Source organism: Garra rufa, chromosome 6 (genome assembly GCF_049309525.1).
Source record: "Garra rufa chromosome 6, GarRuf1.0, whole genome shotgun sequence".
Lineage (NCBI taxonomy): Eukaryota > Metazoa > Chordata > Actinopteri > Cypriniformes > Cyprinidae > Garra > Garra rufa.
This window is the reverse complement of record NC_133366.1, coordinates 55640450-55667248: the sequence shown is the minus strand read 5'-3', so window position 1 is coordinate 55667248 and position 26799 is coordinate 55640450. Positions and strand designations below refer to the sequence as shown.

At 44.3% G+C, this 26799-nt stretch overlaps 3 protein-coding genes across 3 annotated transcripts; 1 reads left to right on the top strand and 2 right to left on the bottom strand.

The window, feature by feature from the left end:
• The first annotated feature begins 6659 nt into the window (after positions 1 to 6659).
• Positions 6660 to 9380, top strand: LOC141336670 (serine protease 23-like). Its single transcript, XM_073842384.1, has 2 exons — positions 6660 to 6889; positions 7633 to 9380. Exon 2 carries the CDS (start codon positions 7646 to 7648, stop codon positions 8753 to 8755), a length of 1110 nt encoding a protein of 369 aa, XP_073698485.1. The 5' UTR covers positions 6660 to 6889; positions 7633 to 7645; the 3' UTR covers positions 8756 to 9380.
• A 519-nt stretch (positions 9381 to 9899) lies between these two features.
• Positions 9900 to 17917, bottom strand: tmem39a (transmembrane protein 39A). Its single transcript, XM_073842383.1, has 9 exons — positions 17712 to 17917; positions 16853 to 17024; positions 16062 to 16284; positions 15278 to 15361; positions 14793 to 14947; positions 13258 to 13585; positions 12647 to 12834; positions 12380 to 12500; positions 9900 to 10886 (listed from the first exon to the last, which is right to left on the bottom strand). The coding sequence occupies exons 2-9, from the start codon at positions 16963 to 16965 to the stop codon at positions 10647 to 10649; spliced, it is 1452 nt and encodes a 483-aa protein (XP_073698484.1). The 5' UTR covers positions 16966 to 17024; positions 17712 to 17917; the 3' UTR covers positions 9900 to 10646.
• A 602-nt stretch (positions 17918 to 18519) lies between these two features.
• Positions 18520 to 25704, bottom strand: ildr1a (immunoglobulin-like domain containing receptor 1a). Its single transcript, XM_073843059.1, has 8 exons — positions 25486 to 25704; positions 24744 to 24914; positions 24279 to 24428; positions 23309 to 23428; positions 22769 to 22915; positions 22556 to 22684; positions 20012 to 20694; positions 18520 to 19339 (listed from the first exon to the last, which is right to left on the bottom strand). Exons 1-8 carry the CDS (start codon positions 25532 to 25534, stop codon positions 19301 to 19303), a joined length of 1488 nt encoding a protein of 495 aa, XP_073699160.1. The 5' UTR covers positions 25535 to 25704; the 3' UTR covers positions 18520 to 19300.
• Positions 25705 to 26799: the final 1095 nt, after the last annotated feature.

Sequence of the window (26799 nt, the reverse complement as noted above, 5' to 3'; positions counted from 1 at the left end):
TCACAGACGAACACACATACAGTTAGCACTCATGTTAGCATACATGCTAATGCTGTTAGCGCTGTTCTGACGATTAATAACTTAAAAACTACATGACATTTCTCACAAGCGAGGTAACAACAGCGTGGTCTTGAAGAAAAGTAACTAAATGTTTCACTATTAGTAGAGACTAGGGGTGCAATGGTTCTCGGTAAAAAATCGAACCGTCCCGTTCTCCTCCCGCGGTTCGGTGCAGGACCGCGATTACACTTGAAACCGACGACGCATCTGTAATATATGTTAAATAACAACACGTAAAACAAACAGAGTTCGGCTAATGCATGTTTCTGTTGATGGATGCACATTCTGTTTTCCCAATACAACAGCGATTAAATAAAAAACGTGGACTAACCGTATGCTGGAATATGAGCAGTCATGTATTCCGTCGTCTCCCGGTGCTGATAGCGCTGGACTGCAGGTGAGACCTAAACAGCACACATTGCTATTTAGATTTAAACTAAACTCATTTAAGCTTTGCCAGTTTAAACATTTAAGAGCAATGAGAAGATCTGTGTCTCATCCCAAGCATCAGAACGCGCGCAAATATTAAGCTCTTTTAATGTGTTTGAATGGACAAATTCACGCAAAAATGTTGTCTAATTCCCGTCTTGGCAAGTATCCTAGCAGATATAGCCGGTTAAATGTTAATTATAAGTCCAGCAGCAACAAGGAAATCACTCCCTGCTCTTGATAGAATAGCTTTTGTAACTTTTTGTAGCTTTTTGCAACTTTAATTTTTTTTTACATTTTATCATTTTATTCAGTTTCTGTACCTAAAAGCTAATGTTAGATCTACCTAAAAAAAACCCGAAAAATCAGTTTATTTTATTTGTATATTTACTCTATTGTATTTATTTGTGCTGTTGCTTGTAGTTAGATAGATTATTCTTATTTCTTTACTTTTAAATTTTTTTTCCCTAAACATAGCACATGTACCGAACCGTACCGAAACTGACTCTAAAACCGTGATACAACCGAACCGTAAGTTGAACCGTTGCACCCCTAGTAGAGACACTGCTGCCAATCACTTTTGAGAGACTTGAGAGAGCTAATTCACCAGCTTAATCTCTCTCTCCCGCTCTCTTTCTGTCTATCTGTCTGTCTAAACTTCATTATTAACTGCATTAGTTTGCCATCAACGGCTCAAGTGTCATTACTAAGGAATAAGGAAGGCATTGGATGAGCTGTGTAAGAAATTAACCCTACCTGCAATAGCAGTTTAAGGACAAAAACCAGACGAATGTCTCTAAATATATCATCTGGTCGATGTCTTGAGGTGTGGTAACCGCAGTATAAATGGAATAATTGACTTCGGTCCATTGAATTCTACGAACATAATGCACACCTGAGGTGTAACCACCACTCCGCTTTGCGTCACCACCTCGGGTGTCGATTATTTTCTAAGAATTTAACGGCCCATCGTTAATTATTCCTTACTTACTGCCAATCAGAATCCAGTATCCAGACATTCCATGGAATAAAATGAGTTGGCAAACATTAGGTGTCTTCAACTATTTTCTCATCGACTCTCACATCTCAAACACAGATGTTTGTCCTCCTTACTTCAGCTTCACACCCGAGGAGTGATTCAACTTGTCTCCAGCGCTCCTCAAGACTCCAGATGAAGCACAATCACAATCGCACCACCTTTCTATCAGTGACAATCTAGAGTTGCCAGATGTTGGCACATTTACATCTGAATAGAGGAAAAAGATTTTAGAGAAAATCTGCCACAGTGCATCAAAATTTTGGCTTTAAAGAAACAGCACTACTGCATTGCATCACAGCTTTAACATGTTCTCATCATGTACTCATCCTCATGTTATTTCGGACCTGTATGGCTGTTTTTCTATCTGTGGAAAAGTTTTTTTTCTCGTCAACATTTCTTTACGGTCTTATATCTATATAAAAAGATCAGAGATGTTGTTCTGCACTGATCCGGGGCCAGATCTCAGTGTGTGAGTGTCTTCATGATCAATATGAATTCCAGAAGCGTCACAGAATGTTGTGGAGGGGACTCAGCAGACATGAAGTCTTCAGCGAGACAGACGTCTCTTTCATCTGAGGATGGACTCGCCCACCAGCGCGCTGTGGTTAATGTCAGCGTCCTCCAGCAGCGGAGCATGTGATCAAGGGAACACTGGCGCACTGCACACTACAGCACTTAGAGAAACGGCCTATAGTATGCAAGGATAAACAGTAGTATGCTACTTTATTTTCACACGACTTCACTGCATGCTGAGCTCAGCGAGTGCTGCCCAGTTATCATTTGGAAATAAGAGTAGATATTTTGCATGACTTTATTCTGATCAAATAATGAGAACATTAAAAATTAATGTTACTTACTGTTCATTTGTCACACTAGAAATGGAAGGTCATTGCATTGTGGGATACGGTATCCCACACATTGGGCATGTGGATCAAAAAACTGTTTTGCACACTGTAGACGGCACACAGAGCCCCTTTCTCTGAGGAATCAGGCGTAAAATCAGAAGAGAAAATAATTAACAGCACAAAACGAACACATGCCACAATATGGGATCAAATCTTCACTCAATATCTAAAGATAAAGTTTGAGATTGAGGCAAACTCTCAATGGTCTCACTGGAAGTTAATGAGGGGTGAGGCGGTGATTGGCTCTCATGCTTCTGTCTGCAGATCTACCTGGAGAACATGGACGCCTGAATAAAGCAAGTGCACCTGTCTGCAGCCTGCAGATCGAGGCGGGGCTGAATCTGGGGCGGGGCTGCACGTGTCGCCCCGCCCACATGCCTTCTTATTGGTTGTAGGTAAATTAATGACGTCGGCGCAACATCCCTCCCACAACTCATCTCATTGGTTGGTGAAATGGATTGACGTCGCTGCCACGATAAACAGGAAATGCAGTTGGAAACTATAATTATGAATTATACTTTTTATATAAACGCTGAATCCTTTGCTTATTTATTCAGATTTAAGATTGTGGTCCAAGGTTACATACATTTACAAGCAAGACATCTTTCCGCTGTTTAGTTATCCCATTTCTGGCAATCCGTGACCATAAATCAAAATGTTAACCAGTGGTGTTTATTTACAGTTTTTTTTATTATTGTCTTAATTGTTAATAAGATACATAAATGTGGAAAATTCTCAGCAAGAGTATCCACTATCCTTATGTTATTAAATTAATAAATAGAAAAGGGTTGTTAAACATCAGAGTTGTTTATAAATACAAACATTTATGACACATGAATGAATTTCACTGTTATTTATTTAAGATAATAATGTTCACAGTTATTTCTGATTCTCCCTCCCGATCTAACAGTGACACGCGAAACAGCAGTCTGGGTCCTCTGTGCTCAAATACATTAATTTCTCTAAGAAACTGAAACAACACCCTATTACAATCTGTTGACCCTTCCCGAAGTATATCTACTAAATTTAAACATATTTTAATTTCTTCTGATTTCGCTATTCCGGACAAACATCTGACAAGCTGATGTCAAAAAAAGAGCTTAAATGATTCAGACTAAATTTAGAGTAACAAAACTACAGCGGTAACAAGTTGTCACACCCCCGGACTTTCATGTTGGTTTCTCCCATTTTCCCCCGCAGTTCTGAGAGTTTTGGTTTCTCCCTCATTGTTGTCACCTGGATGTTTGTAATCAGTCTGTCTATTTAAGGTGTGTGTTTTTCCCTGTATTCTTGTCGGTCTTTAATGTTACCACTCCGTGTTCCTGTGTCTGCCTGTTTCCCATTGGATTTATTAAATGTACGTCTTTTTATTACGTCGTTGTTCGTGTGTTCCTGCCTGATCTGTGACAGAAAGACCGACCGATACAGTTTATTTTTTTGGCGTGTTCTCCTCCGTTTTGTTTCCCGTTCGTTTTTCCCAGTCTTTTTGTTTCTGTTGTGTTTCCCCCATGGATTCCTTCCTCCGTCCAGAATTCATCCTCCTCCGGCTGAAGCAGGGGGATTTACCACTCGAGGGTTACACTCTCATGTTCCAGCTTGTAGCAAACACCACCAGCTACCCGGACGAGCGCCGTCGTCCGAGGATGGCCCTCCCACCCTCCCTCTTCTGCCTAAGCCTGAATCTCCGCTGGTTCCGCCCAGCCTTCATGAATCCCCGTTGTCTGCTGTCTGTCCCCTTGCTCACCCTCAGCCCATCATCTGTGCGGTGGGTTCGCCGCGGGTCTGCCAGTCTCCATCGGTGTCATGGCTGGAGGATCCCTCACCATCGCCTCCAGCCTCAGAGTCCTGGACTCCACCCCGGCTCTCTGCTCCCTCGTCTCCGCTGTCGCCCGTCGGTCCACCAGCTCCACCGGGCTCCATCGTCCCTCCGGCTCCGCCCTGGTCAGTCGTCGCCCCACCTTCGCCTCTGGACTATACTCCTCCGGCTGTGCCTTGTCGCTCCCTCCCACCGGCTCGTTGGACCTCCTCCCTCCCGCGGGCACAGCCTCGGCCCTCTGTCGCTCCGGCTCCGCCGCGGACCTCCGGATCTCCATCTCCGCCTTGGTCGCCAGAGCCTTGGGTTCCGCCTTGGCCCTCTGGATCCGCGGTGTCACCCAAGATCTTCGGCTTTCCGTCTCCGCATCGGGCTCTCCCACCACCTACTCCGCCTCCGTCGGTCGGACCCATGGAGTCGTCAGCCTCTCCTCCACCATGGCTCCTCCCTTCATCGGCTCCACCGTGGGATTACATGGCTGTGTTCTGGGTCCCACCTGTCACCTCCTGCTCCAGCCCCTTCCTGTCACCTCCTTGGCTCCTCCCTCCGTCATCACCTCCATGGACTATTCAGTCACCACCCTGGACTCCATCTTTTGCCCTCCTCCCGGGAGTCCGTCCTCCGCCGAAACCCCCCTCCTGAGACTGTTTGCTGTTTCCCGTTTGTCGGCGCGAGGACACGCCTTCCGGGAGGGGGAGGTAATGTCACACCCCCGGACTTTCATGTTGGTTTCTTCCATTTTCCCCTGCAGTTCTGAGTGTTTTGGTTTCTCCCTCATTGTTGTCACCTGGATGTTTGTAATCAGTCTGTCTATTTAAGGTGTGTGTTTTCCCCTGTATTCTTGTCGGTCTTTAATGTTACCACTCTGTGTTCCTGTGTCTGCCTGTCTCCCGTTGGATTTATTAAATGTACGTCTTTTTATTACGTCGTTGTTCGTGTGTTCCTGCCTGATCTGTGAAACAAGTATGGTTATATATATATATATTTCATATTCCTTGCGAAGTGCATTATTTAATTATTATACCACAATTATTTAATGCATTTGTAGTGAACTATATATTAGTATTTAAATAATTCACCCTTATAGGCTGTTTGTGTGTGAGCTGAATGATTTTCTGCACTTCCTATACTATATACTTAAGGACGGTAAAAGTACTACAATTTATTATACTAGTAATTTTATAATAAATCGAAAAGCTAGACGTCTTGAAAAATATAGGGAGTTTAAAAGGCAGCTGCATAATAAATAATCCTCTGCTTCCATCTTTTGGTTATATGGGTAATTCCATATTACGCTCCAAGGTCAATTGTCTTCTTTCAGTTTCATATTTCCTGCACTCCAATATGACGTGTTCCACTGTTTCTTCATGCCCGCAATATTCACATTTCCCTGTGCCATGTTTACCTATTTTCAGTAATGTTCCATTTAATCCCGTGTGTCCAAACCGAAGCCTTGATATTATTGTCTCTTCTCGCCTATTCCTCCCTGTACACCTTATTTCTCCCACTCTCCTTTGAATCTTATGAAACCATCGTCCTTTCCTATTTTCTTCCCATTGTTGTTGCCATTGTTTCTTTAATTTATTTTTAATAACACTCTTAATTTCTGTTCTACTAATACTAACTGTAAAATCAATTTGATTATTTTTAGTAACTTCCTTTGCTATTTTATCTGCTATTTCATTTCCCTTAACTCCATAATGTTTTCAACGTCATTACTTGATGAGTTGTGGGAGTTACGTTATCTCGACATTATTAATTTACCTACAACCAATGAGAAGGCATGTGGGCGGGGTGACACGTGAAGCCCCGCCCCAGATTCAGCCCCGCCTCGATCTGCAGGCTGCAGACAGGGGCTTCTCGAATAAAGAGTAAACCACTCTGTCCATCCCATATCAGCACCTTTTACTTGTGACTTTGTTGTAATAAACAGTGTGTGAATATAAACATTAAAACCCATATAAATAAATGTGCTCCATTAATTCCTAATATCCAGCGGAGATGAAGCACAGATTTATTGAACACTTGCACATCAACAGCCACAGAGAGGGCTATTCTTATTTCAGGAGTAAAACACTGAACTACTAGATAGAAGCTTCTCACGCGGTCTGGAGAGAGTTTTACACAAATCTAAATGTATATATTTTTATGTAAATATAAAAAAAGTTTTTCAAAGGTTTATGTGGATTTACATTTAACGCATGTCATTTGCTTATTAAGATAGGCATCGTCAAAAAGACTGACTGACTGAAGATATGAAAAACTTTAATATTACTGCAAATTATTTATAAGAGCATTATTTCAATAGCCCTGAACACAAACACGGGGAACAACAATGAATCAGAATCTCCGATCGGATCTGAGAACGCGTTTATCTAAAGTCACGTGATCAGATGAATCGCGGCGCGACGCGCCCACGAACAGTCGCTTGTAGCGGAGCGGAGAACCGAACAGATCACAACACGAGAGAACGATCAGAAGAACACGGGAGATGAGATGAAGCGCACTCAGCAGAGGAGAAGAGAAAGCTCTGTTCGTCTGGAGCCACTGAGCGGGAATCTCATCCATGTCCTGAAACACTGATCTGCTCTGAGCGCCTGCTTTATTGGAGTTTAATATCTACACCCCTGCGCGCGTCTACAGGTGAGAATCACTTCTGTCTCTCTGTACATCAACATTTGCTCGAGGAGCGCTGAACACAAAGTTGTGCGTGATGATTTGCTTTTGAGCTGCTCTAGAGCTAAACATCTGCAGAAAGAAGCGCGCGAAACTAATAATACACTTTGAGTGATTGATATGATCTAAAATCTTAATCTGAGCTTCTGCTCGAGTCTAAATCACGTCTGAAGTCCACGTGAAAGAGCTGTGAGAGAGAGTTATGGCTCTGAATTACAGGAATCCGAAAATATCTGTTTTGTAACCATGGCAGTTTCACTTCTGTAACTGCAGCTGAGCTGTTCGTCAAGTCCAAGTAAACTCTGTTTTTATTGCTGTCATGGAAGCGGGTATTTTCTCACAGTCATCCTTCAGAAATATTTCCATGCATTCTGTCCCTGGTGAATAAAGAAAAATCCCGAACCCTGACCGCTGTAACTCACTGGCAGCGAAAGCAGATTCATCGTGTTTAAAAAAGCCTTTACACGATAGACAACATAATTATGTGTTTTGGACTCTGACCTCTGGCACAGAATATTTATTTTGCAGCTGGTGTGGTTGACCTCTGCAGCACAGATCTCAAACTGATTAATTAGGCAGAATTTCGCATAGAATACATGGTGGAAATGTTTACAGCTGAACACCGAAGGAACCGAGAGTAATATCTGCTGTGATTGATCTGGTTTTAAAGCAGTCTGCTAAACGTTAAGAGGTTTCTGCTTGTGTCTCAGGTTATCGGCCCTCATGGCGTCCACGCTGCTCCCCGCTCTGCTCACCCTGATGCTGCTGCGCTCGGCGGCGTCCCAGTGGCCCCAGTGGCCCGTTCGGCGCGTGCCTGTGGTTTGGCCCCAGCAGACCGAGGAACGGCCGCCGCCTCACTTCCTGCAGCCCGCTCAGCTCCAGGTCACCTCTTCCTGCGGTCCGGAGTGCCACAAGCGAGCCCCTCCGCCCAACTACTGGGACCTGCGGCAGTTCCTGTCCTACGAAACGTTGAACTCCGGCGGCCAGGTGACCGAGACGGCGGTGGGCATTTACGGATTCGACGCCAACGCCTTCTACGAGACGCACGGCGGCCGCTCCAGGAGCAAACGTCAGATCTTCGGCCACGACAGTCGCTTCAGTATCGTCGGCCAGGACCATCTGCTCAGCTACCCCTTCTCCGCGGCCGTCAAGCTGTCCACCGGCTGCTCGGGGACGCTGGTGGGCGATCGGCACGTCCTCACGGCGGCGCACTGCGTCCACGACGGCAAGAACTACGTCAAAGGAGCCCAGAGGCTGAGAGTGGGTTTCCTGAAACCGCAGCAGAAGGACACGGCGAGCAGAAACGCCACCAGAGGCAGACCCGACAAGATGAAGTTCCAGTGGATCCGAGCGAAGCGCACGCACGTACCCAAGGGCTGGATCAAGGGCACCACCAACGACATCGGCATGGATTACGACTACGCCCTGCTGGAGCTCAAGAAGGCCCACAAACGGAGGCACATGAAACTGGGCATCAGCCCCGCGGCCAAGCAGCTCCCCGGGAAGAGGGTGCAGTTCTCCGGCTTCGACAACGACCGTCCGGGTCAGCTGGTGTACCGCTTCTGCGAGGCCGGAGACGAAACCTACGACCTCCTGTACCAGCGCTGCGACGCTCAACCGGGGGCCAGCGGCTCCGGGGTCTACGCCCGCATGTGGAACCGCAGACACCGGCGCTGGGAGCGCAAAGTCATCGGCGTCTTCTCCGGACACCAGTGGGTGGACCTCAGCGGGACGCCTCAAGAGTTCAACGTGGCCGTGCGCATCACTCCGCTTAAATTCGCTCAGATCTGCTACTGGATCAAGGGCAACTACGTGGACTGTAGAGAAGGCTGAGTAGCAGCGGACCGCTTTGCTTTCTCTTCGTTAGCACATAAGATACTCTCTATTACTTCATGCAGGAAAGTTGCACAGTCCAGAAATATGCAAGAACATGTTGAAGCATCCATAACTAATGAACTCCTTAGAAACTCTTTGTTATTTTTAACACTTGTTTAGCCACACAATACATCTTGTGCAAGAGAACAAGTGTTTTGCTAAATTGTCTTAAGATCAGGGTCAAAGAATCTTTCTCCACTGACAGCCATTCCAACATAGTGTTATAATGTAGATGTTTTAGGAATACCTGGTTTTTATTTTTCCATCCATTTCACGGCAACAGTTTCTGTCCGTTGCACTGATGCGGTTTCTGTTTTCTCTAATGTACTGAAGTGAAAGGTGCTTGCTTTTGTGGGAACTACTGTATGAGATACTGCTTTTACAGGCGTTTGTTTCCCTCTGGTGGTCAGAGACGGTTCTACAGCTGTCCACAGACACACAAACACACTGTAAATCAGACTTGAGTGGATATCAGCTCCCCATCTGAGTTTATTCATTCAATGGCACTAATCATTTAGAGAATTTTAATGCCCTCTGTTATGCACAATAAAATACACAATAAAAGCTTTTGCAAAAAATAAAAGCACCAGTCATGAATGAGAAATAGCTGCAAGAACAGCTCAGATTAAACATGTTAATGTGTGCGAGATACACAATTTTTTTTTTTAGGGCGTGATGTTTGTCAAGAATACGGCCAGCTCATATTTCACCCGAACATCAAAAGAAAATGGAACTTCATTTTAAAGGTTTTACTTCAGTTAAAATTCCTCAGTGGTCGTGCAAACAACACCCTTTTTAGCTCCTCAAAAACAGCTCTGTTCACAGCAACTCACTTTTGTGGGATGTGAACCCAATATGTGAATATATCCGTATGTGGCTCGGAGGTGGTCTTATTCAGATAGCTACTCCTACTACTGTACACAGAAACCAGATGCAGACTGAATCAGCTCGCTGGATGAGAGTGTTTCAGACTCATAAACCTAACGGAAAAAAAAAAAAAGTAGAAATTTGATATAATGTCCCTGTTGAGGCTTTTTGCACTTTGAAATGCAGCACCCCTAAAATTCTCAAGACTATAAAATGAAAAACAAACATAACATCATAATATTAAGAAAATATAAATGCTTTCATTTTATTGTTTTTATTTTCATCTTGGGGTGAAACACGACCCAGACATTTCCTGGCAGTTTTCGTGACCACGACGATCCACTAACAGATCTGAGACAAACAGGCACTTGAGCTGTTTTTGTCTTTTATTCTGGATGTCATCGGTACGTCCAAACAAGCGGTTTAGTAAAATACTGCAAGCCTGACAGTCCACAGGCTCCGCCCAGAGCGCACTAGCCCCGCCCACTCCAACGCCCCCTGGGATTTGGCACACACAGGGTTAACACGAAAAGAAAAGGAGGATGCTGACGGCTCAAGCTTTAAAATAGATCCCGTCGGTGCTGGTTTTATACAAAGTTTGATTGAAACAAAGTGGACACGTAAGATACTATGAACAGATAATACTCGTAAAACACAGTGGAAATGATCAAACAGCACTCGATGAACCGGACCGTCCGCTCCTTGGCCGCGATCGGTCGGCGTTAGCTCTTCCAGTTCTATTTCTTTCCAATCTTTGGCTGAATTTGGACGTCACGTGAGACGCGGGCTACAAAAGGATACGACGGCGCGTGGTAAACGTAACGCCCGTCTTCTCGTCGTGTAACAGTATACAAAATAAAATATTTTATTAAATAGATACAAACGTTGCATGAAAATAGACCGTATCAAAAGCAACAGAAGTCCCCAGTCTCTCCCCGGCGCGTCGCGGTCTCAGGGACCGGCTTTAACTCCTCGCCGGCTTTCACTGAGACTTAATGCCCAGGCCGGCGCCGGCGAGCGGGTACGAGTACGCCTTTCCCAGCACGATTCGGTCCCGCAGCAGCTTGAACAGCACGTAATAGTTGCAGAAGAGGATGAGGCCCAGCGACAGCGTGTGGTTCCAGCGCTCCGAGCGCAGCAGAGAGTAAAGCTGATACAGCACCACGCTCGACTCGATCCCGATGAGAAGGTTCAGGATCCGCAGCGGCTTATGGAACAGGAACTACGCGGAGGAAAGAAAACAACACCAGCATCAGTGTGACGTGAAGAAGATCAGCCATTAGAGACGATCGCTCCACTGATAGCAGTTCATCATCTAAACCTGCGCTTCCCTGCTGCACATCACACACGTCTCCTTCAAGCACACCTGAATCAAGACCTGAAATGGGTGTCACACAAAAAAGACTCCAGGAACAGGGTTGCAAACCAGTGAACTAAACCAGGCTTCCTCAAATCCAGATCTGCAGAGTTTAGATTCAACCCTCATCAAGCGCTGCAGAATAAGCCGATTGAGCTCTTCAGAGTTACTAGACAACGACAGGTACGCGAGTTTGATGAGGATTTGAGCTGAACACGGTCTGAATACTGGATCTGAGGAACCCTGATCTAATGACAAACCCTTTATCAATGCAAAACAACTCAACTTGACAAACGATTTACCCCATAATGCATTGTCTGTTAAACCATTTGTATGATTTCTCCCCCCAAACCAGTGCTTTCCAACTAGTATTAGCGGATTCAGTTTTCTCAAATTGGACACACACATTGGTATATAGTCAGTGTGAAATACTTACATACTCATGATGGACCGACATCTTTCATGCAACTTCAAACCATAATTTTTATTTTGAGCAGAACACGGCTGTCTTGTGAAGAGGAACTGGACACAGATATATCAGAGGAGATATGGGAATCATCTAATTATTGATAATAGTTTGGCAAATGCTTGATTGGGCCTGATACAATTTAACGTTGTTCCTAAGATAAATCACCTTTATGTAAAACTGTCGATCTGCAGCGTCCCTCAGTCATCAGTTCCTCAAGTCACCTGCAGGAATTTATTATCTTTCCAGGCATATAACAGTTAGAACAGACTGATCTGATCATTGTGCCATTGGTGTGGAGACGCCAGAGCAAAATGTGAAGCACAAGCTTAGGGTTAACAACACTGCAGTTCTGAGGCAGTGCCAACTTTTGATATGAGGGCTATGGATTTGGAAAAGAGTTGCTTTAATAAGAAAAAAAAAAGAGCATGTCTCTAAATATCTGGGACTCATATATTCATCTGAGAGGTTGATCTGTACTTAGGGTTAGGAGTTCAGAACCAGCATGGATGGTGTTTGTTAGGATCGGCTTCAGAGCAGGGTTTGTGCTTCACTGGTTGAGAGGGGAAAATCATGCAAACCATTTTTATCTGTGAAAGCTTCAGACTCACAGTAATTTACTGCTAGCTCACTGATAGTGTAGAGGACATCTCTTTAAAGCAATAGCTCCCACCATAATTAATGACTTAAAATGAGATTTCTCCACAGAAAGAAACACTAACTGAACACTGAGGCTGAACACACGGCGTCTAGCAGCTCATCAGCTGCAGGGTTTTCAAATGACCTGCGGATACCCTGGTAAATGACGGCAGAATTGTAATTCTGGAGTGAATTATTGTTTACTATTGCATTCAGGTCGTCATAGTAAGTTAAAGAAAGGACAGATACTCACATAAAACCTGGCATGTGAGACGTCGGAGGGCAAGGCCACATTATACGGGCCGACGGCCTTATAAAGACAGCGGCTGTGACGCACCAGGACTCCCTGCGGCCAGATGGTGCTGTCAGACCAGCTGAACACAAACCAAAGAGAACAACAATTAGTTAAACACAATTAGTTAAACACTTAAGAACCTGAAACCGCGTCTAAAGGCCGACATAGTTGAGAGCTGATCTCTAATGAATGGATCAGAATCAGGCGTGACGGAGGAACACTCACATGTGCTGCGGCGTGTTGCTGTAGGATCCGTGTTCCAGTCGCTGCCAGCGGCCCAAATGCGCGGCGGAGCGATGCAGAAGATCGCAGTAACTGGGCGGCAGCAGCTGACTCATCAACATCACGAACGCGTTGATCCACACCATGATCAGATGCTCGCACGACCAGCGCATGTCGTAGTACTGAGTACTCTGGAAAACAGAATAACATGAAGAGCGTGAAAACACAAGCTTCAATCTGACTGGCTGTTACGCTCCTCCGCTGCACAGGTTTGTGTCACTATCTCTGAGCGTTCAGCGCATTAACGTCTCACTAGTCTGCCTCAATAACGGAGCAGCTGGACGAGCAGAGATAGGATGCTGCACCATTATACATGACTGCTCTCAGATGAACACGGCTACAAATAACACATAAACATGAAGGACTTTTGAACTATTGAAGTGACATCACCCATGCCGTTCCAACAGTGATATATGCCTCTGAAGATCTGGGAACTACATGCATGTAGGCTTTAACAATCCTTTAACAATAGTTCTGTCCTTGATCAAGCTGCACGGGCTGCGCTCTGGACAACAGTCCGTTCGAACTCACGAATCGTCTTGAGGACATCTCACCTTGACGAAGCACAGCGGCAGGAAGGCTACGTAATAAGCACTGAAGAGCGAGTTGAAGAGCACTTCCTTGATGCGGCGATTGAAGTCGGTCTTGAGCTCCTCGACCTCGCTGCGGATGAGCTCCGGCGACGGCGGGCAGGTGTGCGTGGGGATGTGCGCGGGGCTGGAGAACTGCTCGCGCAGGTTTTCACGCAGCAGCGTCAGGAAGTCTTTGGGACGCAGCATAGGACCGTCGGACCCGTCCTGCTCTGAGAAACCGCAGTCGGACGGAGCGGACTGAGCTCGACCCTCCTGATGGAAGCAGCAGAGCGGCACATAAACACCGAACCTGAATCAGAGACACAGAAACTGAAGATTAAACACCAGACATCACAGAAATACAGCAGCAACAGACGAGAGCGCCGGCGACGGAACCATCTTACGATGATGATCCCAGCTGTTTGTGACTAGAGGAGAATAACTGTAACACATTACATGATAGTGGTTGCACTCACAAAGATCTGTATGCCAGAGACAAAATCTTCCAGAGCGAGTCATAGTTCAGATTATTTACATGCCACTGAATTGGTTCTCCACTGACTGACAGGATGAGTGGATCGGTTTATATTAGGGATGTCCTGAGCCAATCTCAAGAAATGCCAATCAAGCATTTTTTTAAACTGATCGGTATCGCCTCTCTTAAGCCAGATTTCAACCAGCCATTATTAAAAGAAAAAGAAGTTGATCAAATGTAAATGCGTGAACCAGTGAGGTCTGATCTAGTGTTTAGTGTATTTGATGCGCGCTTACAATCTCTCATTCATTTACTTTCATTTACCGTCAGTCTATGCGGTTGCGTCTTCGGATTTAACTGACAGCCTGGAGTTTAGACGCTGCAAGCTTCATGCTTTTTAAACATATATTCACTTTTTCTTTATTCTGCTTATTGTGCATATAAAATACAATATATATATATTTTTGTTTATATCAGTAGTTCCATATTCATTACACATTACTTTTACTCTTATCCCAACTCTGTATACTTTGGAATTATTTTAATTAATTATTTTAACTTTAATGTACTATGTCCTATGGGAATATATGAGGATTGGATCAGGGGCACAAAAACCCTGATTGGGACATCTCTAGTTTAGAACGTCTGACCAGAAAGCAGCACCCTCACCAAACATATGAGGGCATTGATACAACCATGTAAAGTGTCATAAAGAGAAAACACTCTCTGACTGACAGCTTAGCCAGCTACTTCATACCAAAACTCTAAATAATGCTGTGAAGACTAGACTACAGGTGATTGGAGTCAAACCTGTAGTGAAAATAACTGAGCAAATCCATTCATGTGGCAGAAACGGACCTGCAGAACCACAGAGAAAATACAGAGCGCCAAAGACATTTGTCACTTTACACAAAGGAAACTCAGCAGTCAGCCAAAAACAAAGAGGTGCCTTCAGCCTGATCCGTCTGTGGCATCCAGAGCACGATAATAACCGGGACTTTCATTGACTGGAATTCCCCTGAACGACTGTCTGGAGACTCACGGATATCCCAGGAAGAGCAGGTTGAGTACGGAGTTATTCTTGAAGAGGTTGACGAGGGTCCAGCACAGAACCCATCCGCACAGCGTCAACAGGATCAAGCGCGCCGCGATCAGAGCCACGTACCGCACCAGAGACGACTGACTCGCCAGAGAGGCCTGAAACGACACAAACAGGAGCTTTATTAAGAGGAAACAGAAACGCTCGTCCTCAGGTACTTTCAGCTCCCAGTGAGTGAGGATCATCATGTAAATGTCACTGGCATGACGTGACAAACAGACCACAGAAACCCTCATTCAAACTTCCTCCTACACAGACACACACACACACACACACACACACACACACACACACAGACACAGACAGACACACACAGTGCGAAAGCCACATGCAAACACGTTACAACCAACGCTCAGAGCTACAAACTGTGTAAAAGCTGTTAGACAATGTAAGCTTTACTTGATCATTAAGAACAGAATCAGAAGCACCTCTGAGATGATGGTCCACACCAGTCTCCTGGCCAACATCACGGTGATGAAGACGGCCAGGTGATAGTCCATCAGATGGAAGTTCTTTACACAGAAAAACAACATTTCACATTATTGTTACATTCTGCTTCATGTAGAAAACAGTTTTGTTCTTGTCACGTTCAATGATTCATACGTGTGAAATGACAACACGTCTTCTAATTCTCTCTTCATTTACTCATGCGCTCATATTGTTTAAACCCGTATGATATTCTTCAGTGGAACACTAAAGGAGACGTTCAGCGGGATGTTCGCATTGCTCTGAACCAAACAGTGAAAGCAGCGATCAGCCCGTCAAGATCCAGTGAAGAGAGAGGTTTATTAATGTGTGTCTGTTCAGTTGATTTTCACTGAGAATCACTTCAGAGTAACACTAAAACGATGGCAAACGCCACTGAAACTCATCCGTCACGTGACCAACCGTGGTGCACCAAATTCCACCAAACCGAAGCACGAATGAAATACAGGCTTCATTTCACCCTGTGCCTCACAAAAAGCATCATAAGACATCAGAAAACATATTTATGAGCATTACGATACTTTTACAATGCTTCTATGACACTTGACGGAGCCAAGCGGCCCTGATCGCTACTTTACAATAAAGAGCAGCATGAACATCCTGACAAACGTCTCCTTTTGTGTTCCACTGAACAGACGGGTTTAAACCAACATAAAGCAGAGAAAAGACTAATATGAGTGCTAATATTTTAATAGTAATATGATGTATTGTGTGACTTGATCGTACCAGTGACGTGGAGGCGGTGGGGTGACTGTATGAAGACCACCACACCGTCCTGTAAATGTTGATGTACTGAACGAAGAGCGCCACCAGCAGGTAGAGGAAGAGCAGCGTCTCGAACAGCAGGTTACTGTCCAGAGGAAGATCGGGAATGCGGGAATGACGGACGGGTTCGGGAGTGATGAGGGCCGTGAGGGGCGGAGCAGACAGACCCACGACCCCGCTGTTCCTGTCGGACACACGGAAGAACACTTTACAAACTACAGCCAACTAACGGCCACCAGTCGAGGATTTAGACACGTCAGGGAAAACTAAAGTCTCTTCACTAAAGCCACGTCATCAGGAAGCAGATTTCAGCCTGATAGTCAAAACAGTGATCACACCTGCTCTTGTCAACTCTTCCACAGACCATGAGGAAAAAGAAACTACATTATCCGAAGAAGATATAAAACAATGGCAGTTCACAATAAAACACACACCAAAACATTTCCAGCAGCATTAAGTTTGAGGCAGATGTGAGGAGAGAGAACACACAGTAAAAAAATGGCCTGTGTTTATAACAAATGAGTGACAGCAGAGCAAACAGATAAACAATAACCTGAATCTGCTCCACTAGCGCAGGCTTCATTGAATCAATTCACCATGAAGAGGATGCTCATGAAGACCAGTGGAGAACAGCCAAACATCAGCCTGATGTGTTTAAGCCCGTGAAGTGTAGGGATAGTTGTTTTATAATTGACATAACGCACAGAGTTGAAGAAGGTGACGGCGAGTAAACATTGCTCAGGTAAACTCACCTGCACCGGAGCCCCGCCCCATTACTGAGGCCGCCGCCCACCAGCGTCTGCAGCGACGGCAGTGCGGAGCGGCTCAGCTGCTGTCTACTCGGACCCCTGCGGCCCCCGGGCATCTCCGTCTGCGGCTCCCTGCGACCACGTCCTCACGTCTCGGCCCAATGCAGCCCGGACACTGCGGGAGAAACACCACACACAATCCGTCAGCACACGACCGCTAACTTACAGCGTTACTAACCTGCTAATAAATGCAGCACACACTGAAAGAAGAAAAACATGATGTGAAATCACTAAACTGCTGTATAGAGAATCAATTCAATCAACTCTCATCCTAACACAGTCAGGTCGGAGGTCAGAGGTCAGTGGTGGTACTGCTGTGATAAACGAGTGTTTCATCATCTGACAGAAAGCATCAGTTGAAACTGTTGCACTAAAAGAGGAACTTAAAGAGTAATGAAGCCGAACTACGAGAAGAAAACAGCTTCACTGCACTGTAGACCAAGAACAAACTCATCCACAAACACACACTGCTGTTGATGATGATGGGAATCATCTGATGATGCTCATAAATGCTGCAAGATCAGACCAGACTAACAGCTAACCTACCACTACAACTAGACTAACACATTAACTACACCCATAACCAGACTAACGACTAGCACCAACTATCGCCTGAACCCCAAACTAACGCATCAACTAACCAACACAAACAGGAAATAAACAGACTAACTGGTTTGTCGCTGGTAACTTAACTAACTAACCCAACTCAGCGATATGAATATTAATGATCTGATGTTTGTTCGTGTAAACAGCGACTGAAGGCATGATTAACACTTGAGTGAATTATTAAAGGAACACTTACCGCACATCAATCATGAGCGCAGACATCAGTCACCGAAACTCTGTAACAACCTCATTTGTTTCTCTGTGTCTCTGTAATAATCAGACCGTGTGGAGTTTGTGAAGAGACCGCGGGGAGATGTGGTTTCGCGCGCTGCTCGTTATTAACGGCCCTAACATGCAAAACACAAAGTTGCTGAAGTTCCTCGCGCTGCAGTTACAGACCGACGTGGCAAACCGACGGCTGCGTCACATGACGCCATCAGAGACGCGACGCGACGCGTGTGATGCGCACGCGCTGTAGACAAAACGAAAAGGTTTTGGCAAAGGGTCGACCACGGTCTTTCTTTTAGCTGATAAACACTGTCGTTCTGTTTGTAAACCGGTAAAAAAAAAATCCGTTTTATTACGAGTACAATTTCTATGGTACTTCCATCGACTCTCCATCTGCGGTTCGCGGTTGTGGAATATGGGAACTTGCAATGCTACACATATACAACATAATATTTAACTTCCAGTATGAAACTGCCTGGGGCTGTGAAACAGAGCAAATATTATTATTTCGGTCACGAAAGACACCAATAAAGTCTCTGACCCAGAAACACTGGATGAAATGAGAAGCTTTGATGATTCATTTGAACTACAGCTACACTGACATTAATAAAATACGGCATTTGTCCCTCACTTGAGCTCAGAGAAATCATTCACTTTGCTCAAAGCATGAATGGATTGTTGTGAGGAGCTGATATTGGCCTGACAAGATGGAGAAGCACTGATGAAAATGTCCTACAGACCTCAGGATTTATTCATGCAGATGGAAAAGCAAGAATTGTGTCAAACTGTCTGCAAAAGGCACATACGTTTAATAATAAACAGATGGTCCTTCATATTTGCAAAACAGTAACATGTTTAAAACTCTGTCATCATTACAGAGGCTGTTCACATCCAGGAACACAGTGATTCACATATTCAGCTGAAGTTTATATAAATGCAAGACTGAAGAATGATTGGTTTTAAACTTAGATGCAGTAACCAGTTCTGTAAAAGACAAACAAAAGACACTATTTACAGAAAGACTAAAGAACATCTTGACCTGAGTTTGATCAATAAAACTTTAAATACACATTTCACACTGGACGTCTGTGTAAGTTATTCCTTGTGTTTATGCAGCTAAAGACTAAAGAGTCACAATGGATAACTGATTACAGATCTGAGATTTAGCATTTCAGTGGTCATAGCGTTCGATGCAAACAACAATCTCATACCCAGTTCTTGTGTTATATTGCATTATATCCCTATGCTGTAATGCTGTGGCTACATTACTAAATAACCCAATATATTAATAAATATATTGACACAAAACAAGTTATATTTACACAGATAAATCCTACAACCCAAGCAACCTAAAAAAAATCTGTCATTAAAATATAGCTTCCTCTAACGTCATCACTAGAAACTGATGTTCACATTAATATAAACTGCACAAAAATATAAAACAGAGGAATCAAATCAGTAACATCCTTCAAACATGTTCAATAAAACAAATGTGCTTTGTTCTGTGCACATGAACACAGAAGCCTCCATGAAGTTCTGGATCAGACGCAGATGTTGTCAGATGACTATACTGGTGCCGCTGCGAGAACTTTTATCCTGGAGAACAGAAGACTGCAGTTAAACACAAGATCAACAACACACACTGAACTCCAGACAGATGTATATGTGTGTGTGTGTGTGTGTGTGTGTGTGTGTGTGTGAGAGTGTGTGTGTGTGTGTGAGAGTGAGTGAGTGTGTGTGTGTGTGTGTGTGTGTGTGTGTGTGTGTGTGTGTGTGTGTGTGTGTGTGTGTGTGGATGCAGAAGATCTCAGTCATTCAGTGAAAGTGAGGTGATGTGTAGATACAGAGGGGTCCAAACATAACAGAGATGTAACTTCTTTGCATTCCTTCAACTCAGAATGTTGAACTGATAAAGGAGCTCAATATTAGTGTTTGCACTAGAGCTACATGAACTAACTCTGATGATCAGGTTCTCCAGCAGGATCTGAGATGATCCACAGATCTTCACTGGAAGAACCACCTCTGACCTCGTCCTGTGACTTACATGAAAGAATCCACCTTTTTATGTTATCAATGTGGTTTCAGATGTTCGGATCCCACTTTATATCTACTCATGACACCACAATGTCCCACATGTTAGTTGAATACGTGTGATCAGATGAGACTAGCAACATTAAAAAGGCAAAACAGTGTTAGTGATCGGATTAACCCATACAGACAGAGCTCAGCCAAACAAACCAACAAACAGCCAGTGGCTCAGACTCTTACAGAGAAGCGTTCAGGCCGCTTCGTCGGCTTCTTCCCGGGCTCGTACTCGCTGTAGCTGGGCGGATGTTCGGACCAGCCTCCTCCTCGTCCTCCTCGAGCGCCTCCGCGTCTGCTGTCCTCGTCATTGGTCGAGCTCCACGAGCCGCGGCGGGGCAAAGGAGAATATTGGTCTCGTCGGGACGGGCCTCGGCGGTCGTAGGCCAGCAGGTCGTCCCTGGAGCGCGAGCGAGGACGGTACTCTCCCGACCGGCCGCGGGCGTCCAGGACGTCTTCCTGACTGTAGCTGCGCGGGATGGCCGGACGAGGATAGTGGCGGGGGGCGCCGTAAGCGGACGAGCCGCTGGAGCGTCCTCCTCGTGAGCCGGGCGGGACCCTGCGGGAGGCGGGACCGTCGTCCAGGCCGGAGAGCATGCTGGGAGGGCCGGCGGAGAAGGGCACGTGTTGCGGCATGTGTTGGGGAGGAGGAGGCATGTGCTGCAGAGGGATGGAGGGCTGCGGCTGTAACAGCGGGCTGGTGGCGTCCATACCGCGCACCTGATTCTCCAGATAGTCCAGCACATGGTTGGTCCCGTGAGCGCTGCCGTTACCGTGAAAGCTGGGAGGAGGCATGTTAACGGGCATGGCTGTCATGTGTGGCGGCGGCAGTGGGACGGGCGTCATCGCACCTTTCCCTGACGCTGAGCCTGACGTGAGAAAACAGAGAGACGTATAAGAACATCAACACACTCTGCAAAACAAAGAAATCTCACTGCATCACAAAATATCAAACCAAGTGGCACCTGTGCTCAAATGAGCTTTGAAATTTATATATTGACTTATAAAACACACATTTACAGTTAAAATTTTTGTCTGTTTAAATGAAATTAAACATCTAATACATGAATTTCTCCTCAAAGGCCTCTAAATGATCAACACTAAGAAAACTTTGCTGTTAAACCGTGTCACACTCAATCTACTCCATTCCCTGTCGTCTGATTGATAGTTTAATGTTTTGTTTTTTTACCAAGAAAAAGTTCTTTTAGTGTAATTGTACAAACGTCCACCTTTAGCTAGTGCTTTAACATGTCTTTTTGCTGTCAAATCTTTACTGATTTTTATCAAAAGTCAGAATAACTGTAGTCATATTTCCTGATGAACACGTATTAGACAAACAGCTTGAGTCTCAAATCTGATCATCAGGATCTTTTGAGGAACATTTATTTGTTCATCTCTCAATTATCATAGGATTGCATTGCATTATATGTCTGGATCATTTAAGACATATTATTGGAGATATAGAGTGTATCTCTATAGTATCTATTGGCGCTTTTCCACTACACAGTACCAGCTCGCCTCGGCTCGACTCGGCTCTGTTTGGTTTTCCACTGTGTAAAAGTTGTACCTGTACCTCCACAATAGTACCTGGTTGTCATAGCGACGCTGCAGGAAACTGCCGTGACGTAATCTTCTACGCGACACACACCCGCTGTCTGCACCTCCTCGTTTGACCACGGCGTATTCTTCCGAGTTGCCATAATATGTAATGGACTGGATATGTCACGCAATCTCTGGCCAAACTTTTTAAAAATGGCGGGGTTATTCTGGATACTATTGCTGGCGCGTGCAATGATGACGCAGTGAATAGTGACGATTCTCTCTGACCAATCAGCAGTCTGCTGTGTTTTCACGTCACATTTTAGTATCGCCTCAGCTCGCTTGGAACCTCGCCGGAGGTGGTACGAAAAAAAGTACCTGGAAGCCGGTACAGGTACAACTTTTACACAGTGGAAAACCAAACAGAGCCGAGCCGAGGCGAGCTGGTACAGTGTGTAGTGGAAAAGCGCCATATGGTACAGTTCTAAAGATCTCATTGATTTACATTACAAGCATCAGAATTTCATCATATTAATATCAGTATCTGCAGCAAATTGCATATTTTTGCTCAGTTTGAGTCTCTGAATAAAACTGAATAAAAATAATAGAGCCATTTCCCTCCATATTCTCACTATAAGAGACTATATCAGACATAAAAGACTGAAACGTTTCCTCCTCCGGCCCCCTTCTGCACATCTGACTCCACTCACCGCTCCAAAGCTTTTGCGCTGTGCTTAATATTACGTGCTCACGAATCCTCTCATTACAACACACGAAGTGTAGACATTGTGAAAGATTCATTCATATATTCATTGTGTTATAAGAGCTTTATGAGACTGTGATGAACTGAGACACACATGCACGCAACAGCCGATGATTGCTTTTCTGTTCAATATAATAAGATCGATGTACTGAAAAAAATATCTATATAGATTACTTCTATGCAGGGTTTTGCGAGAGAAAGCGGGACAAAACGTGAATCTTGCGGGCGGATACATATGTCCGTATGAGGGCGCGTGACAGAATCTCGCGTGAGCGGGACTGAAAAAATACATCCCACGCAGGTGTCTACCTGACAGGTTGGGAACCACTGTTTTAGACTATTATGTCAGGCTTTACAGAGTTGAAGTCCTGATACACCCTCCATTCACTTCCTCATTTATTCCTGTGGTGAAACTCAGAGATTCTGACCTGCGTACAGCATGGGGTTCATCTGGTAAGAGGAGCTGTGGTTGCTCATCGGCGCGTAGATCGGCTGTCCGTTCATCCACGGCGTCATGGCCTTCTGTGCCTCCTTCATCATTCTGTGCTGCATCACCACTAAACACACAGAACAGAGCATTAAAGCGAGTGTCTTCAGGTCTGTGTTCAGTGACAGAAGCTGATGTTGGTGTGCTCTCTAACATTTGGCGGGGCAGCAGCAGGTGTCTGGACAGCAGGGGCAGCGCACGTAACAGCAGCACTTCTGCGGACAGCACTGACAGCAGCACACACAGAAGAGGAGGACCAGCATCAGCACACCCAAAACGATGAGGAGAACCGTCAACCAATCTAACAGAACAAAGCACAACACGAATCAGACGTGCACAACTCATCTGTTACTTTATATGCTCAGTGTTTGTCATTTCTCTCATGTAATTATTAGTTTTTCTGTCTTAATCCTGTGCTCATACAGACATTCAGAACAAAGCTGTGGTTTGCACAGTTTGCTTTATTTCCTTTTTGTTTTGTGATTATGTGGTGATTTATTAGCATCTCTATAGGCAGCACCTGAGTCCGAGTGTGATTCTGTTTTGAAAGACACGTTTAATGTTTGTTATATTCAAAAGAATTGTAATTTGACTGTACATTCGTGATCTATAGAGTCTTGTTGAGTTGAACAGGGTTTTCTTCTCCCGTGTTTAATGGACACACTCTTGTGTTGCTGATCGGTGGTTCACTTACGGTACACTATGAGCTTCATCTCTTGGTCTGAATCTCCGACTGTGTCTCCAGGTGCTTCCACAGAGCAGAAATACATCCCGTTATCCCACCACATCACCTCCTGAATGACCAGATCAGCCTCTGACGGCACACAAACACACCCACAGTCAGCCGAATCACAGAACATCATCTGCACTAGGACTGCAATGACTGATCAATAAAAATAATCATTTGCGCTAGAATAATTAAAAAGGTGATTTTCTTTTGCCCTAATAACAAATGATATGGATATAACAGCTATTGATTCTAAAAAAAATTGCAGACCTACTAACCACTTACTGTTTTAGTAAATGAACACATATGTAATGATATGAAGAAAAAAAATGCAAAATAGGTTCAACATTTTAAAGTCACAAACTACATTTGACACTCGATTCACAAATTCTGCAAGAATTTCACAAGTTTTAGCTTAGAACACAAGTTTGTCCGCGGTTTCTGGTTTAAGAGATGCTCTGGTACAATATGATGTTCCTATTAGTGCTAAAAATGCTTTCAAATGGAGAACTAGTTGCTGGAACACATAAGCACTTCTTGGCTAGTTTGCACGAGGAGTGATATTGCCTATTAATGCATATTAATCCTAACTTTTAGCAGCATTCAATATTCAAATATTCTGTAATTTAATATCGATTTCTCAGTTATCACATTAATGTCTCTAATAATCTAAATATCATCTAGCTCTAATTTACAGGAGGTACTTTTTAGTCATAGTGATTTAATGAAACTGAATAGAGTCTGATTTGAGTTGAATTGAACTGAATTAAGCTGATGCTATTTCACCATCTCTCAGGTTTGATTCTGGTTCACTATAAGGTTTGATCCTGTGAAGGTCAGATACGCAACTCTTAGTCCAGCAGCATTCTTCAACCAATAAAGCAAAACAAAAGGACAGTCTCACTGCACAAATGTAGCACGTCAAACATCAACTCACTGTTCTGAACGTAGATTTTGCGATCTCTGTACTCGACGCCCAGCACCGCCTCATTGGATCCCAGTTTCTGAGCCACAGTTCGGATGGTGCGCTGCGAGTCCACGCAGTCATTAGCAGGGTCTCGACCCAACTGGAGCGCAGACTGGTACGCTGCAGAACAACAACAACAGGTGTGCAATGTCACAACAGCTAACTAATGTTCTGGTGTTAAACATGTAGCTGTGGTGCAGTAGTAGTTCAATCATGTTTTCCCATTGCACTATGGCCGCAGATCTGGCCTCAAATACATCTCTGTTTTGTCCACACCACTTTATGAAAGCAATGCATCTAATACAAAGGAAGCATCTTCAGGTGTTGCTCTGGTGCATCACCATCCAGACACACCAACCTCTATGAAAACACACAGGAAACACTTCCCCATCTCACACAGACATAACAGAGGAAGACGTGATGTTAAAGCGCTACCTGTGGAGTAGTAGTCCAGAACAGGGTCTTTGCAGAAGGATTTGTATCTCCAAGTGACCACAACATTCTGCTGCGGAGCTGAAGTGGAGTAATCGCAGCGCAGGGTGACCGAAGCAAACAGAGTCGTGCGCTTCTCCAACTCAGAGAGGGTGACCTGGATAGACAGAATCCCTAAAAGAACGGAAACGAAAGTGTGTTTGTGTGCGTTTGGGTAAGACACAGATACAGAGAGAGTTAACACAGAAACACACACAGGCTGCCAAACCGGTAAAACTGTTCATGAGACAAAGAGCAGGAAATTCTTTACTGTTCCACAAAAATTCAGTATCAGTGACCAACATGTTTATAAAGAGACACGTTCAGCAAAATATTTGTAAAAACGTCATTTCTTTGAATCTCCTGCTTTTCATTTGAACTTTCAGTCATGATCACTACATGTGTCTGTTTGTATTCTGTTTGTTTGTTTTAATAATTATAAATTCCACATTTTCTTATTCTGGAGTGTTATTTACATTATACATGTATATCCCATCAGTCGTTCAATGTTTGTACATTTTTAGAATTGTATTCTTTGTGTCAACAATCATTGGTCACGTGATCGATACGGATGCGCACAGGTGATACTCGTAGCTGTTTTCATTGATTAACCTTCAAAATCTCATTGCATTATTGGCCTTTTGCGCAGTGAAATGAGCAGGTGCCTGTGTGAGAGAGAGATGTTCTGTGTGAAGATCAGACTCACCTGAGGTCAGGAGACTCAGAAGCAGCGCGGACACGATCAGACGCCTCATGTTGATCTGATAAACTCCGAAAACCGCGAACCGAAACCAGCTCGAGTGTAAATATAATGAAAGCAGCTCAGTCAAAGCTGCATTTTTATCCAAGACTCCTTAACTCCTTTAGTTGTGTTTCTCTCAGAGGCCGGTTTGTGTTTCCTCTGTTCTCGTCGTCATCATCATCATCATCAGTACTCCACCCCACACAGGTACATCATATAGTGCGCATGCGCACAGGTAACACGAGCAACCCGAAACTTCATTAAAACAATGATAAATCTGCGTCCAATTTGTAACAATGTCTATATGTAAACACACTCATACTATAAAGTTTACCTCATAGTGTTTTCTTACAAACATCAAACAAAAATCACTCACACACAACCACCAGCATCACTGTAACACGCGCCCTATGAAGGAAATGTCACCACTAATGATCATAACCAGTAAAATTAAGGTCCAGTTGCAGTAAAAATAACTGATCCACGGCAACAACCGTTTCAGACAGACACCTAGAGAAATGTTTTAAAGGCACAGCCCATTTTCTCCTGGAGAGGTTTGATTGGACAGTAGATGTAAAGCGTTGTGTGTTCTACAAGAGTTTGTCTGACTCTTTATTATGATTTTCACTCGACGTGAAAACAGGCTTCGAAAGAAAGAAATGTACTTTGTGCCTTCTCATTCCATATAAACAAACAATGCATTTTAAGAATCCTATCAGCCCGAGAGGAATCAGATCTTAAGGTGACACTGACAGAAAATGAAAGACTTTCACGTGAACTGAATTAATAGTGTGTTGATATCACATGATATACAAAGGATATTTCAGTGCTGATTGCTGATAGTTTTAGTCTCATTTGTTTTCTGTTCATCAGCACAGGCCTGAGATCAGTGAAGCTCAGCACAGCTAGAGGATGAAGTTCCTGGTGTCTCCAGCAGATGGAGAGAGTGTCTCTGTGCGGATAGTCACTGATCTCTACTTCATCAAAAAAAACTAATTGTGCATGATTTATAAGCCTGTTTCCTCATGGGGACCTGAGAAATGTCCCCACAAGGTCAAAATCTACTGGTATTACTATCCTTGTGGGGACATTTCTCAGGTCCCCATGAGGAAACAGGCTTATAAATCATGCACAATTAGTTTTTTTGAGGAAGTAAAAGTGTGCACAATCTCCTGTGAGGGCTAGGTTTAGGTGTAGGGTGATAGAAAGTACGGTTTGTACAGTATAAAAACCATTACGCCTATGGAATGTCCCCATAAAACATGTAAACCCAACGTG